The 15,364-nt window shown below is 45.3% G+C and overlaps 2 protein-coding genes across 2 annotated transcripts; one reads left to right on the top strand and one right to left on the bottom strand.

The window, feature by feature from the left end:
• The first annotated feature begins 261 nt into the window (after nucleotides 1-261).
• Nucleotides 262-2,240, top strand: LOC108621662 (uncharacterized). The gene has a single exon (XM_018019103.2). The coding sequence runs from the start codon at nucleotides 349-351 to the stop codon at nucleotides 1,705-1,707; it is 1,359 nt and encodes a 452-aa protein (XP_017874592.2). The 5' UTR covers nucleotides 262-348; the 3' UTR covers nucleotides 1,708-2,240.
• Nucleotides 2,241-11,887: 9,647 nt separating this feature from the next.
• On the bottom strand, nucleotides 11,888-14,803 carry LOC108621667 (uncharacterized). Its single transcript, XM_018019118.2, has 2 exons — nucleotides 14,540-14,803; nucleotides 11,888-13,637 (listed from the first exon to the last, which is right to left on the bottom strand). The coding sequence occupies exons 1-2, from the start codon at nucleotides 14,555-14,557 to the stop codon at nucleotides 12,303-12,305; spliced, it is 1,353 nt and encodes a 450-aa protein (XP_017874607.2). The 5' UTR covers nucleotides 14,558-14,803; the 3' UTR covers nucleotides 11,888-12,302.
• Between the last annotated feature and the right edge of the window lie 561 nt (nucleotides 14,804-15,364).

Here is a 15,364-nt window from a genome sequence, read left to right as displayed (position 1 = left end):
CGGGCAGCCCAACCACAAGCGTGAAATTCGATGCAGTTGTCGGCGGATCGATTAAGCTCTAGACAGGGGCAAGGACGTTGGCTTAAGAGTGAAAGTGAATGTAATTAATCACAGATAGAAAGAGATAGAAAGATATACTGAGAGAGCGAGGCAGAGGGAGACAGACAATGAACTTGACTTTGAGTGCAATGACCAGACCTAACGCAACTCTATCGTACACATATCGTATTACCCATGCGTAGGGCTGGCTATATAAGCCTCGCTGCCTGCAGTCAATGCCACACTTGACGGCGACTATCAGCAACGTCTGCAACGTCTTCGACTGCTTGGGCCAGCTGGGGAAGAGTCATGAAGCTAAGCAACGCAAACACTCCATTAATGATCCATGAGCTACGCCGGCCTGCGGCCCAGCTGCTGCCTCTGCTGCTATTGCTATCCATAACAATGAGCGCGACGACGGCGATAATGGAGCTGCCAATGAGTGAGCTGCCGCTGGGCACGCCCCTGCGCCAGCAGCACGGCCAAAGCAATTACCACGAGGCGGGCGCTGAGGCGCCGCCAGGATTAGCTGGATATGGGACGAGTGCACGACATTATTACGGGGCAGCCAGTGCAGCGGGCTTTGGCGATGGCGATGGCCAAGGTGACTTGGCACCAACACCATATGCAAATTATGAACGAAAAGCCATCAGTGGTCTGGCTGGCATCGCCCATGGCTTTGTGCCACACAGCTACAGCTACAGCAACAACAACAACAACAACAATGGAATGCAGTCGGGATACTCGGATCGGGGCAAAATCGATTTTGTCATTAATGCGGCAAATTATGAGTTGACTGCCAATGAAGAGCAACACCAGCAGCAGCAGCAGCAGCAGCTCCAGCCTGACATCTACTATCAGAGCTATGCGTATCAGCCGCGGGCATCGCAGCCCAACAACGATTATCATATTGAGCAATTTTCCAATTATCGCCATCCCGCCTCCAGCAGGGAGCAGCAGCGACAACAGCAGCAGCAGCAGCAGCAACATCAGCAAATCACCAACGCCAACGCCTTAGCTTATGCCAACAGGCAGTTGCCCATGAAGCGGAAGCAGCTGCAGCAGGAGGAGCCCTCGCCCTCAGCCACACCCTCATCCTCACAGCTGCACCACGAGGATCAGCAGCTGCTCTACTCTCAGGCGGAGCAACACATTGTCGACATGCCCCACCCCAACGCGCTGCCTCCCATCACAACGACGGTGCATCACACGCCCTCGAGCAGCAGAGCCATCGCCGGGCTGCCGCTCTCCAAGCACATCGAGGTCACGAAGCACGTGCCCATCACGCACTACCAGCAGATCCACGTGCCCTACAAGCAGCCGCTGCAGCTGCGCATACCTCGGCCCGTGATCACAGCCATTCCGAAGCCGATTCCCATCCGCATACCCGTCACCAAGGCCGTGGCCGTGCCCCAGCTGCAGGAGGTGAAAATACCCGTCGAGAAGGTGCGGCCCGTGCCGGTCGAGCGACCCGTTCCGTACGTCGTCGAGCGCCAAGTGCCCTACCGGGTGGAGAAGCCCATCGCCACGCCCGTCTTCTACCCGTACCCGGTCAAGGTGCCCGTCATACGCACCGTGGTCCACAAGCAGCGCCCCCAATACACCATCGCCGCCCAGCCCCTGACCCCACTTGCTGGCTGGCAGTCGCCCAACCATCTGCTGGGATAAGTCCAGCGAAAATTATGATGTTTACCAGAGCTCCTCTCTTATAGATGTATACTTAATATGTTCGTTTGATCTTTGATAATATATTTGATATAGACAAAAACTAACAACTAAGATAACTCCAGTCGGGCTGGCCGACTAAAAGATACCCTGACCCGGATATTGCCCAAAACAAACATAAAACCAACTGCGGAGACTGTAGACCCAAAGAAGTAGTAGACATAGTTTAACAACTACATTGCGGTAATGTTCATACCAATAACATAAGATTAACATTCGAACAATAACAGTGTTTTCAGTATTGATAAACAAACTCAAAGCAGATGCAAAGCGAATTCATTTCAATTAATAGATCGCTCCTATTATTTTATGTCCATTCACTAGAGATTCAAGGGTATCTGGCTAGTCGAGACTGTCGGTCGACTCTAGCACTGCTCACTGGCTTCGTGTGGCTTTGGGTTGTCCTCTCGGTCTGCTGGTTGTTGCCAAGACAGAGGCTTTTAGCCCGTGGGCGTGTGGAGCTGAATAATTGCAATTAGAGCCACAGAGAAGTGTAAAACTGCAAAAGCAACTCACAAACTTGGCTGAGCGTAGCCAAAACAAGACATTCCGAGACGGAGTCACAGTCAGAGTTGCAGCTGAAATCGCAGCCGGAGTTCAAGTCGGAGTCAGAGTCAGAGGGCAAGCTGCAAAATGAAGAAAAGTAGCCAAGGAAAACTTTTTAATTGAGCTAAGATCCAACAAATGCGGCTAATAAATATGTATTGAAGTGCGCCACAGCTGGCAAGGGGGTAACGGGGCAGCGGGGCAGAGGGGCAGCGGAGCAACGGGGCATAGGGCCAATGCAATGCAAAAGGGTCCAAATGCTTGCAGAATGCAGCTGCTAATTGCCAAATGTAACTTCAACAGCAGCAGCAGCAACACCAACACCAACAACAACAGCAACAGCAGTGAGCAACGGCAACAAATGTTCAAGTCGAGCTGAGCGCGTTAGCGTAACAGCAACAGAAATTAGCCGAAAAGTCTTGAGTCAGCGAGCGCTTGAGGCGGTGCCTGATGAAATTCGCTGCGAGTTATTGCCAACTAATGAAATTAACACTAATTGACTCGGAAGTCCAATGCCAACGCTGCCACGCCTCCTGCGCCAACTGCCATTGCAGCATATTTGAGCATGAGAGATTACTTTGTATCTATTTATTTATTTTTAAAGCTATGTTAGGCATTTAAAAATAATACAAACTGAACTTACGACTTTAAAGTGAGAAGAACTTCATATGAGTAGAGGAGAGGTGGGCAAATGGGATTGGCCCACTTGAGACTTAAGATTGATTCGCTTTAATGCTCTAATCAATGGACTCCTGAGAGAGTCCTTAGAGTGTTCCCACTAAAAATGTCAAATCGAGCCTGAAGTATCTATTGGGCAGCCGTATTCCTAGGAAAACGGGAGGCAGCTAGGCCCGCCCCCTTTATATTTTAGTAACCATAAATTCACTAAGCGACTTTTAAAACTTTAGTCGGAAAATTTAAGCAAATTGAATGTTGAGGCGAGCTCTCAATTCTGTTAATTTGTAGCCCCAACGATGGCTTCCGAGTAAACAGGGCGTACGCCTACACTGAAAGAGAGAGAGAGAGATAGAGTGGGAGAGAGAGGAAAGCTGAGTGGCTGTTACGATGAAAGGATACTCAAATTATGCACGGCCTGATAAGCCCACACATTGAATAGGCCTAGCAGAAACTCGAAGGGGGAAGAGGATGCCGAGGTCTAAAGAATCGGATAGCAGTGCGCAAACTTAGCTTGAGTATGGGCATAAGAGAGAAATTTAGCCAAAAGTGAGTTGAAAATGCTTTAATAGTGTTTATAGTTCGAGTGAAGCAAGTAGCTCTGCTCTGGCTGGCAGTTTCTATTCCCTCTCTCTCTCTCTCTCCCTCACTCACGCTCTCATTGTGCAATACACCTTTCGCATAGCTCACATTACTAGAAGTTCATTTATTTCAGCATGCATGTAGATAAATAATAAGCTGTCAGAGAGATGTCAACAGGTCTGCAGTTGTTGCTCGCTTGGCAGCAGTTGCTTTTCTTTTAATTGTCGGTTTGGCATTGCTGCAGTTGAGACTCTGTTTGAGTTTTCTTTCTGTTTTTGCCGTTGTCGCTCATTACGCTCGCTTACCTCTGCTTGGCCACCTCGAACAATGACAAAAGTTTGAAATATGAGTGCTTCATTGTCTGTCGGTCTGTCCCTCTGTCTGACTGCTCTTGCTGACGCTGTTTCCCCACATCCTGTGGGTCATTGCAGGCCACTGCTGTGTTTGTCAATCAGCTGACATCAGCCCGAGATCTGTGCTAATGTGTGATGAAGTATTTCAAAATGAACTCCAACTTGCTTGCCAGGCCTAAGTGAAATGACAGACTACATACCTAAAGTCGGCATTAATTGAAAGCTATAGAAAGTGAGCTATTGATATTTGATACCCTAGGCGTACATAGTGAAAATGGTCCAGTAGGGTACATTGGTTATCTTGAAATGCTTGTTATAGGCAGCGGAACATATGAGTGGGTGAAGAGGAGATGACTAAATGAAGGCCGCTGCAGCTCTGTTCAGGGCATTTCTGTTCCTAGGGAGTCTCTTCAGCAGTGCTGATGAATAAGTTATCGATTAATTTGAAGCTTGCTATAAAACCGAATTTAATCGATATTCAATTCCTACATTTTGAGCATATATTTTAACTTGCCCTTAGACTCTCTTTAGCTTCATCTATGCAAGAATTTCGTATACAAATTTATATGAAGTCAAAAACTTCAGGATATTTCCTAGTCAACATTGTCCCATATTATATAACCTTTAGTCGTAGCAACTGTATTTTGCGATTCATTGCAATTGCAGGGTATTTACTAGTCAGTCATTCACCCCTGCTGCTTGTAGCTGCATTCTCTAATAATGCCTCTTAACTGCAATTGCAATTGCTGGGTATATCCTAGTCGCCCTTACGCGTTGCACCCGTATTTTGCGATGCATTGCAATTGCAGGGTATTTACTAGTCAGTCATTCCCCTCGGCAGTCATTAACCCCTAGTTGTTGTGGCTCCATTCCCTAATTATGCTCCTTAACTGCAATTACAGGGTGTGTCTTAGTCGATCATCCCCCACCCACAGCACCCTTGCCTGTTGCACCTGTTCTTTGTGTTTAAGCATCTTAATTGCAACCTTTAATTGCAATTACACGCTCGACTGTTTGTTTGCTTATGCTCAAAGTTTGAAGCGCAACTAAAAAGCTTTCAAAATGTTCTCCCCCATCCCTCGCAGCTCCCCTCTGTCTGTCCAGCTACAGCAAAGGCGCCCGATTTTATTAGTTGACATAAATCCTTTGATGCTCGTGCTTTTCGTGCTTCTGCTCATGGACTGTGGGAGCAAGGAGTGTGTAAATAGTAGTTTATGATAAGCACTAGATATAATAATAGCTGCACTTTAAGCGTGTGCTGGCCGAGGTCTATGCTGGGCGAGCGACGCGTAAAACGCTCAAACATGAAATATCACTCATACGCCACCGACGGCATAAAGTGTGAAAAGTTGTTGCGCCACAAGCGCACCAATTAAACCCAGCAACGAGCGTTAAACACTAAGTAAAGCCGCTCCCTGTTAACGGCCAAAACAAAAAATTACAACCACCTGAGTCAACGTTTTATGTCCTTCATAAATTTGAAAAACCAAAAAACCCTAAAAGGGTCCCTCCACATGGGTTAAAAGTTTTCGAAGCTATGCTCTAGCAGAGAGTCAGCCATTGCTCTCCTTATCTTCCCCCTCTCTCTCTCCCGCTCTCTCTCTAGTCTGACTGTCATTTTTCTCTCTCTCTCAAAAAAAAGAAGACATTTCCTTTTGTCGCCCCAAACTTTTGGGGGGGACTTTGGCCATTTAACCCTTTCAGGTTGTTGCTTTCTTGTTCGCAGAAATTATCAAAAGTTTTGAGTTGGAAGTGCTGATTAATTTTTAATGTTTATGTTTAGCCGACCGCTGCTCGCATTGCTCCTGCTGGTGCTGCTGGTGCTGCTGGTGCTGCTGCTCCTGCTGGTATACGCCAAGTCATTTGCCACATTATAATGTCATTTTGATGGCTCGGCCAGGAGGCCTGCTGCGCCCTGTTCGAAGACATCAAGCTTCCGATATCTTGGCTAAAGCTGCGAGGGCTGTCTTCAAAGTATGTGGTCTGATGGAGAAGAAATGCTATCATACACTTCTATTTCTCAGTGTAGGCTGATTGTAAGATGAAGAACTTTTCAACAGCTAGATAGATGGATAGGCAGATAGACGATTTAATATATACATAGCTTGTATCTAGACTTCCTATATTGTAAAATCTATAAGTAATCTGAATTTCTCATTTCACATTTCAGACAGAAGACTCTAGTAAATAATTCCTATAGTGTCAGCCACGCTCCTCTTTTATAGAGCCAACTTTATGGCACTTGGCCAATGAAATAAAGAAGTTGCTCTTTTTCCTTTGGCTACTCGGGCACATGGGGCGTATGCGTGATAAATGAATTGTAAACAGAGCAAGCACTACTTTACACATACATACATACACACATGTATATGCATGCGCGTTGCATAAGTAGATTCACGCGCTTGCCAGCTCTCCCATTCGGAATTCGGCATCCAGTGGACATCAACTGAACCAGCCTCATCAGGAGCGAGGTGGGCTTGTCAATTTGACCGCGTGTGCATGTTCATTGCGATTTGCGGCTTTCGCATTTACGCTCGCTCGCTGGGCTCGGTCCAGCTGTCAAACTAGCCGCAGTATTCTTAACGAAGTGGTTTTGCGGCTGCTGCAATTATGAATTTATGTATGCGCCCTGTCACAAACATCCACATATATGTTATACACATTTACATATATATATATGTATTGGATTACTTCATATGGAACTCCATACACAGCGGAAGTTCACAAACCACACAATTGTTTGTGTGTCAATTTGACTGATTATTGCCACGAAATTAAAATTACTTTAATTTGCCATTTCTCTTTTTGGCTAGCCATGCTGCTTTAAAATGGGCGTAAATGGCCTTTACACATATGTATATGCCTATATGGGGCTTATGTGATCAACTTAAGTTCACTCATCCATAGCCGTTAGTTTCAATGACTTGATCTTGACAGCTCGACTAGTCTATATAATATGAGACTAGTCTATATAATATGAGACTAGTCTATATAATATGAATTTTATATGACTAGCCTATGTCAAGATATCGCCCTACTCATGCCTTGGATTTTGCAACTGATAAGGGCAATGACCTTCATTATATCAAACATTTCTCTCTAAAATATCTGGTATTTCATACTGATTTTAATGTAGGTTGAGTACATCACTCGGGCTTTTTATTCAGATCCTTGTCAAACATACTCAAATTATAGCCAACCCAATGTTTGGTTAATTTATCGCGCATACGCCGCATGTGCCAAAGAAGCCCTACAGTAAACTTCTTTATAGCATTGGCAAAGCGCCATCAAGTTGGCTATATTATAGAGTTGGCTACATTAGAGAAAAACATGTCAATGCATGACCCTAGATACGGGAACAGTTAACTAAATTATCCCGTCTATTATTTCTATAGATGAATATATGAATGATTATGTAGATTTAACAATGCATGAAGTATGATTGCCTTAGACTATTTAATATTTATATATAGAAGTATATGTATATTTACACTTCCGTATTCTACCGCGCCTCCTCCTCCAGCCCATTACCGTTACCATTACATTCCCCCAAAAAGCAATACACCCCATTTAGCCATTCGCAGAAGTACCATGAAAAGTCTCAGCCATTTACCATTTTCTAAGTCGATTCAGAGACATTTATATTCGTTTTTCTATTGCGCACACAAATGAAAATTTACGCGGCAGCCAGCTGGTAATTGGTAACTTATTTAGGCCATTTGTATTCGGCAATGGGCTTTAGAGTTAGTCAGGTATGCGGGCAATACATAAATCATTTTATCCAACGGCTGATATAATCCGCACATATGTACTTCACTTAAATAAGTAACTCCTATCCCTGCTCTGAGTGGGGCTGGGGTGGGTCTGTCTGCACGTCGACACGAGGCTGTTTGAGGTTGCTTGAGGTTGCTTCAGCACGTGCCTGTACATGTGTGCCGCAGTTAAGATAGCCGAAAGCCCCAAAACCCCAAAAAGAAATCCTATCACATCGCGAAAAGCGATGCAGCGATCAACCGCACAAGAGACGGCCCCAAATTGTGGGCACATCAAGACGTAAGCAGCTTGAGATGGTATATCCCATTGAGTCGTGCCCATTGCAAAATGTGTGAAGAGGGTATAATGATTGTGGCGGAGTGTATGGAACAGGCAGAGGGAGTGGGTGAGGACTGTAAAGCATAGACTACATATATAGTATATACATGCCTCGTAGAGACAAGTTAAAATGTGCACCTTGCCGTCTAGCCATGTAGTAAACTCAGTGAACTCGTAAACTACAAAAGCTACAGAGTTTGATCTCGAATTACCCAAACTTGTGTACCACATGCTAATTAATTTTTCTTTAATATCTCAACCCATTTCCATCATAATGATAAATATGGCTATTTTCAATTTTTTTTTTTTTTCGCATATTTCAAAAACTGTAATATTAATAACTGCCAAGTTGAATATAAAGTCGAGTAGTATATACCAAGATCATAAATATTTCCTTTCTTAGATATCTATAAACTAATTCCATAAAATAGATAGATATAGCTTAATTGAAATATTAAAGGCTTCAGCTTTGGAATCCACACACATTTCTCTCTTATATGCACGGTCTGTAAATTTCAATACAGTCATACATCTATGCTCATGAGCTGGATCTACTTATCCTGCAGGATATCTGCAAAGCGTGCCAGCTGCAACTAGAGCCTATTGCGAGTGGGTTCAATGTACAGCCACACACTTGGCTAGGCGCAGAGTAGGGTCTAATAGCCGTATGCGTTCCCCAATCAATAAAATGCAAATTAAATTGAATAAACACCAATTTCGTATGAATTCAAGAGTGGAATATTAACAAAAACTGAATGCGTGCTTGAATAAGCGGACATGTGGGTGCAAGTGTGTGTGCGTGGGTGTATCTAGATGTGTGTGTTTCATTAGAGTGCTGTGCGTGCTTCACTCATTTTCATTATGCGAAAAAATCAAATTCTGAAAAGTTGCGCTTAAAATATTTCCACATACGATAAAATAACTCGCCCAGTGTCTAGAATTTGGAAAGCAGGCGTACAACTTTCATTACGCAAAAGTTTTTTAATAAAAGTACAAAACATAGTGGCTGCATATAGAACTCATACACACACAAACACACACAGACTCATATGCACATACGGGCAGACATTATTAAAAGCAACTGTTTTGTTTCCCACTGAATGTGCTTTATAATTGTATTTAGAATGTGGGAATTTTCGTTGTGTTCGGTCAACTTTGAATTGAAATAAATTTTATTTTCATATCTCATCCTCTCTCTCTCTCTCCCTCTGCCTCTCTCGCTCTTGTTGTCGCTCTTCTTTGTGTTGGTGCAAAAACGAATTAAAATTTTGTGGCTCATAGAAAAGTATTAATGTGTTTATGGATATCAACTTATTATTATTATTATAAAGTTTCTGGTTTAATTTTCAAAGTAAACAAGGTTAGCAAAACCCGAAATGCATTTGCCTGTAGCATGGATCGCAATGGAGCACGCTCTCTCTCTCTCTCTCTCGCTCTGTCACGCACAGCAAATAAATAGAGTTTATTTCTAATCTGTTTTAGTTAACAAATTGCACCTGAGGCCTATTAGATTATCTATCTATGCTGCGAGGCCAGCTAGATTTTGCGACTGTCCATAAATATGTTAACATCAATTCATATTGGAATAGAGAGCAGGCGGAGAGGGAAAGTGGCAAACGGGCATATGCAGCTGCATAATTGTATTCAATTATCGATATTCATTGAAACAGCTCGGTGATTGGAAAGCTCTATAGTTTTCTGGAATTGCTGTGAAGCCAACTGCACAATACTCGTTGAAGGTAAAGAATGAATGCATTTACATATCGATATTTATCGGTTCCTAACGAGTGCAGAGAAAAATCTATACAACACAGGTTAGTGAAAGGGTTAGCTAAATGTGGTATTCTAGACTTGAAAGATGTATGCATTATAAATATATAACCATTCATTCCAGTATCGATATTTTGTGATAAACACAAGCAAGAGTATATAAGGCAACATTTTAGGTAAGGAGGAGCCACAAGAGTATATACGCAGGTGTATATCAAATTTAAACTTTCAGCCACAAAATCTCATTAAAGAAGCACTAACACTATAGCAAACCAATATACCCATTTCACTTACCTGAACGAGCGTGCAGCCTTAACTGCAAATGAGGCAAGGCAGGAAGAATTAAGTATCATTAGACGGTGTTTGCTCATCAGCTGCAACTAACGACATTATAAGGGGGACTGTGAACTATGGCGTGGCGGAGCCATGAATTCCGCTTTAAAATAATTGAAATATAAATCTTAATATTTAATATTTGATGAGGCGACTTCAATATGCCGCTGTGCGAATGCATTAAGGTGGAGTCATTTCTATTCACAGTGGAGCAAGGCGGAAGCGCGCGGCCAAGAGTTATCAGCCAGATATTAAGTGTAGACAGCAGACCGAGAGAGAGTGAGTGAGAGAGGGGGGAGAGCGAGGGCAGGGCATATACTTTGTATGCAAAATAAAGTGCTTCAAAAGTCAGTTAAAGTGTGTCGCGCTGGCTGAAGCCGCCCAGCATAAAGAGCGTAAAAAATGCTAAATGATAAATAAAATTTACAACCGCAACAACAAGAGCGACATTGGCAGCAGCAACAGCAGCAGTGGCGACGACGGCAGCGGCAGAGCAGCAGCGCCGACAGCGACATGCGAGGAAGCGACAATGATATGGGAAATGGGGGTGGGTTTTGCACTGCCTGCATGGCCAGCATATGGTGTGAGCGGGACAGCAGTGTTTGCATACATGCCTAGCATATGGTGTGAGCGAGAGAGGGAGCATGTCTCTTTTTTTTCTTCTTTGTATTTTGCTGTGCTTGCTTTTGTTGTTGCTGGCGACATAATAAAATGCAATTTAGACATCAAAAATACAGTAAATAGAGCAAGCAAGCAGAGAGCGAAGAGGAGCGGGAGTGTGGGAGAGTAAGCAAGACAGACTGAGAGACAGAGAGACAGACAGCCAGGCAGGCAGGCACATGACTGACAAGCGGCTGGCAAAGGCAAACGACGACCACACAGACCACATACACAGACACACATACACACTTATATATAGAAATTGCAACAAAGCGAGTACGCAGAACAAGCCATGCAAATGCCTAAGTGTGCGTGCGAGTGTACAAAATGGCGGCAAAAGACGCGCAGTGCATGCAAGCAATTGAGTTTTATATTGTCACGAACGTGGGAAGATGAAGACAGCAGCATGATGAATGATATATGTGTGTATGTATGTGTGTGTGTGAGTGTGTGTGTGTGAGTGTGACAGTCTCTGCCTGTGTGCTTATAAAATGTGAATAAATAGGAATAATTTAATGACAGTTAATGTGCCTTTTAAATAAGCCAAGGCAAACAGAACTTGCAGTTGATAAAACTATATATACACATGCATACATATATGTGCATGTGTGTATGTATGTGTATACCTAGAGTAGTTCAAGCAACTGTCACTTGGCTTAAGCAAAAGCACAGAGTGACAGCAGGTCAAGGCAGCAGCAAAGAAGAGCAAGGAGATAGAGAGTGAGAGAGAGGGAGAGAGAGATAGAACTAGCGACAGATAGATAAGACCGGAGAAGAAAATTCTGTGCATTCCAAGCCGTAGCAACGGCAAACAAAAGGTGTGCTCTTAATTTAATTAGAGTTTGCGTGCCGTTAGCTTTTGCTAGCTTAAATTACTTGAATTGCGCCATAGGCATAAGGATGTCCCGCTGCCAGAGCCAAGATGCGGATCTAATGGTCTGGAAATAGCATTTGCCAGTTTTCACAAAACAACAACAGCAACAGCGCAACGTCGCCTTCATGAATTTCATTTCATTTAACACAATTTCATTTAAGTAAATAAAACTTAAATAAATATATATACAGTACATAGAGAGAGAGAGAGAGAGAGAGGGAGAGTGAGAGAGAGAGAGACAGAGAGTGCGACTGCCTGAATGTACGTATACATAATAAATGCAGCATTAAATTGCAGCTTAAAAAACCTCGAATGAAAATGAGTTAATGCGTTTTTTTTTTTAATTTTTTCGCTCATTTTTACTTGTTTCTGCGTTCAGACGAATGCAAATGGTTGTAATGTTAAATGAGTCACAAAATTGGTATACAACACAGGATTTTGGCTTAACAAAATTAATTTCAACTCAGCGATAAGCGCAGCACGAACACATTCCAAATGCCACGGCATGACAGCGTTTGCAAAATGCCTCGCGCCACGGGTCGTATGAGTAACGTAATTATTACATAACTATAAATGGTGAGTGGGGAGTGGAGGGGTGTGAGAGCGGGGTGAGGGAGAGTAAAGGGAGTAATGGGAGTAACGGTAAACGGGTATTACCACCAGCTCTTGACCTTGTGCAGCACCGTCTTAAACACGGGCACCTTCACCGGGAAGGGCTTGGGCACCTTGATGGGCAGATACTTGATGACCGTGTAGGGCACACGCTTCTCTACGGGCACGGGCACGTGCTTCTCGACGGGCACGGGCACCAGGCGCTCCACCGGCACCTTCAGCTCCTTCTCGACGGCGACCTGCACCTGCTTGGTGATGGGTATGTGGATGGGCACGGGCTTCTTGATCGGTATGATGACGGCATGGGAGATCGGAATTTTGACAGGCTTCTCGACGGGCACATGCTGCGTCTTGACGTGCTTCACCGGCACATAGTTGATGATATCCACGTGATGGTGGTGCTGGTGCTGCTGGCCGTGGCTGTCTTCGTGAGCACTGGAGTCGGCTAGGAAATTGCCGGCGTGCTCATCGCCCTCTGATTGCTGCTCATAGTCGGCCGGGCCGCTGCCCGCTGAGTCCGATCCGGCTGACGGCTCGCCCTCGGTCTCGTGAGGTGTGAAATAGGATGCGTGCTCCAACAGCTGTTGCTGGTGCAGCTGTTGCTGCTGCTGGTGCTGCTGCTCCTCGGCATGGTGCTGCTGGAATGCGTCGTAGCCAGAATTCAGAAAATTCCCCACCGACATTTTGTCATAGGCGTAATGGCCGCCGCCCGCCTCCTGCGCCGCCTGCTGCTGGTAGTGCGCCGGCGATGACGGCGTCCACGCCCCATGCTCGGCTCCACTGAAGGCCGGCAGATAGCCAGCCGCATGCTCAGCACCAGCAGCTGGAAAATTGTAAATCGCCGAGTGCTGGCCGCTGCGACCCGCCTCCGCATCGCCGTAATCGCTGGCTGACGCCGCCAGCGCCGCAACGGCCGCATCCTCGTGCTGCTCCTCATAAATTGGTATCTCTTGTTTTGACGAGGCGGCTGCCAAGGCTTCGGTGTGCGTGGGCGCCACTGAGGCATAGCCGTTGCTAATGTGTCCCAGGCCCGAGAGATTTGTGAGCCCATTAAGCACAGCTCCCACACCGCCACCACCGCCCCCGCCGTGTCCGCCCAAACTAGACGAATCGCTCCTATAGCTGCGGCGCTCGCCCGCCGCCCCATCGTACCGCAAGCCGTAGCGCTGCAGCATGGCCGACATGGATGACACGGCCTCCTTCTCGCCCACTGGCCGCCAACGATTATCGTAGTGCCTGGCACCGCCTGTGCTGCCATAACTGCCGTAAAGCGCTGTCTGGGCTCCAGCTGGCATTGATGAAGCTTTCGTCGACGCTGTCCCTGTGGTCGGCGGCACGGCAATCCACACAATTGCAGCGGCCACAAAGAGCGGCATCTGCGGAAGGGACGCTTAGTTTAAGTCCATGAAAATTATTTTAGCAAGTAAAAGTGTTCGAGTCGAGTGGGTCCGACTAGCAGATACCGTGCATAGGCATGCCATATATAATTATGTGTGCATATACATACTATAAATATGTATGAGCACATATGAGGGTGGGTATAGGGCCCAGTTGTTCTTCGTGCTTCAGCTTATGAGGAATAGACTCATTGAACTTGGATTCTAGTAGTCCGATCTTGAGGAACTTTTCAGAGCATGAATATGATATCCAATAGGGAGTGTGTCCCAAATTTCAAGACTCTGCCATTTATGTATTTTGGAATAATGGGAAGTGTTTTCCAAAATTTGTTTATTTTACAGTCTTAAATCGACTTCCTCGAGCCCCAATGGTTCTAATCAATATTTATCGATAACTATGGAATGGGATGATCTATGTGAAGAAAATAATAATCTTAGGATTCTTTGATTGTCTAAGATTATATATTTACAAATTTCAGGCTCTAGCTTATGTAGTTCTCGAGATCGATCCATTTATTCTAGCGGACAAACGAATATACAGACAAACGGACGGAAAGAGCTATGCAGTTCATGCACCTACACAAGAATAAAACCCCTATCACAACGTCTGTTGCAATATACCCTATTGCGTTTTCCGATGCTCACAGGGCATAAAAGGAAAACTCCTTTGATGCAAAGTGCTAGAAAATTGCGCGAGAATAGCAAAAGCGACAACGCCCGAGCGCCTCTTTGACTAATGCATTCTTAATAAGCACCAAGAGATTAACAATTATTGTCCACAATAAAAAGCACTTGCACTTGCCACTTGCCACTTGCTGCTTGCTGCTTGCCACTTGCCTCTGGCCACTCGGCTCTTCACTGTTTCCGCTCATTGGACTCACCTTAATGTTGTTGGCCATTTGGCTTGGATTTAGGCTTAGACTGGAAGTAGTCCTCGGGTTACTTGGCAGCAGACCTCGTTGGCTGCACGGCTGCAATGGAAGTGTCTGCAGTTTGAATGCGGCTCGCGCTTTTATACCGCAGTTTGGCGCCACTAGGACAACAGCTTCCAATGTTTTTCCTATTACACAATCTGCAATCTCAGCGGCGCAATTTCGCAGTCGCTGTTGTTGTTTGTAGAAGGCGGCCGACGCCGCCGACGTCGTGCAGGTGAGCCAAAGTGAGTGTCTTTCATTTGTTGACCTGCCCGTTTCTTCAAGGCCTCTCGCTCGCTCCCACTGCAGTGGGCCCACGAGGAAAACCGTAATGGCATAGCATTTGATATTGCTATTTCCAATTTCGCGCCCATTTCTCTCTCTCTCTCTCTCTCTCTCTCTCTCTCTCCCTCTCTCACGCGATCTCTTTCACTGGGCATTTATGAATTAAGTTACGCGATCAATTCAAAGCTGCCAAAAACCGGCTGAGCCATAACAAAACGACAATCGCACTCGACTAAACAATAAAGTTCAAAGTCATTTTCCATTTGCCACGGCAGGCGAATGCCAGGAAAAACTGCGGCGGCACGCGCCAATTTTTAATAGCGAACTGCTCAGCGCACTCCAGCCACAGCCACAGCCACAGCCACGATCACGATTTGCCCGACTGCTCCGGCTGCCTCAGCGTGGCCTTCATAATCAAAACAAACTTGCACTCGTTCAAAGTCGTCATCGTTGTCATCATATGCAAAGCCAAGACGAGGGCAGACAGCGGACAGCCGACAGTCCATA

Source organism: Drosophila arizonae, chromosome 2 (genome assembly GCF_054131065.1).
Source record: "Drosophila arizonae isolate 15081-1271.41 chromosome 2, UAZ_ARI_1.0, whole genome shotgun sequence".
NCBI classification, from domain to species: Eukaryota; Metazoa; Arthropoda; class Insecta; order Diptera; family Drosophilidae; genus Drosophila; species Drosophila arizonae.
This window is presented reverse-complemented; position numbering and strand designations above follow the sequence as displayed.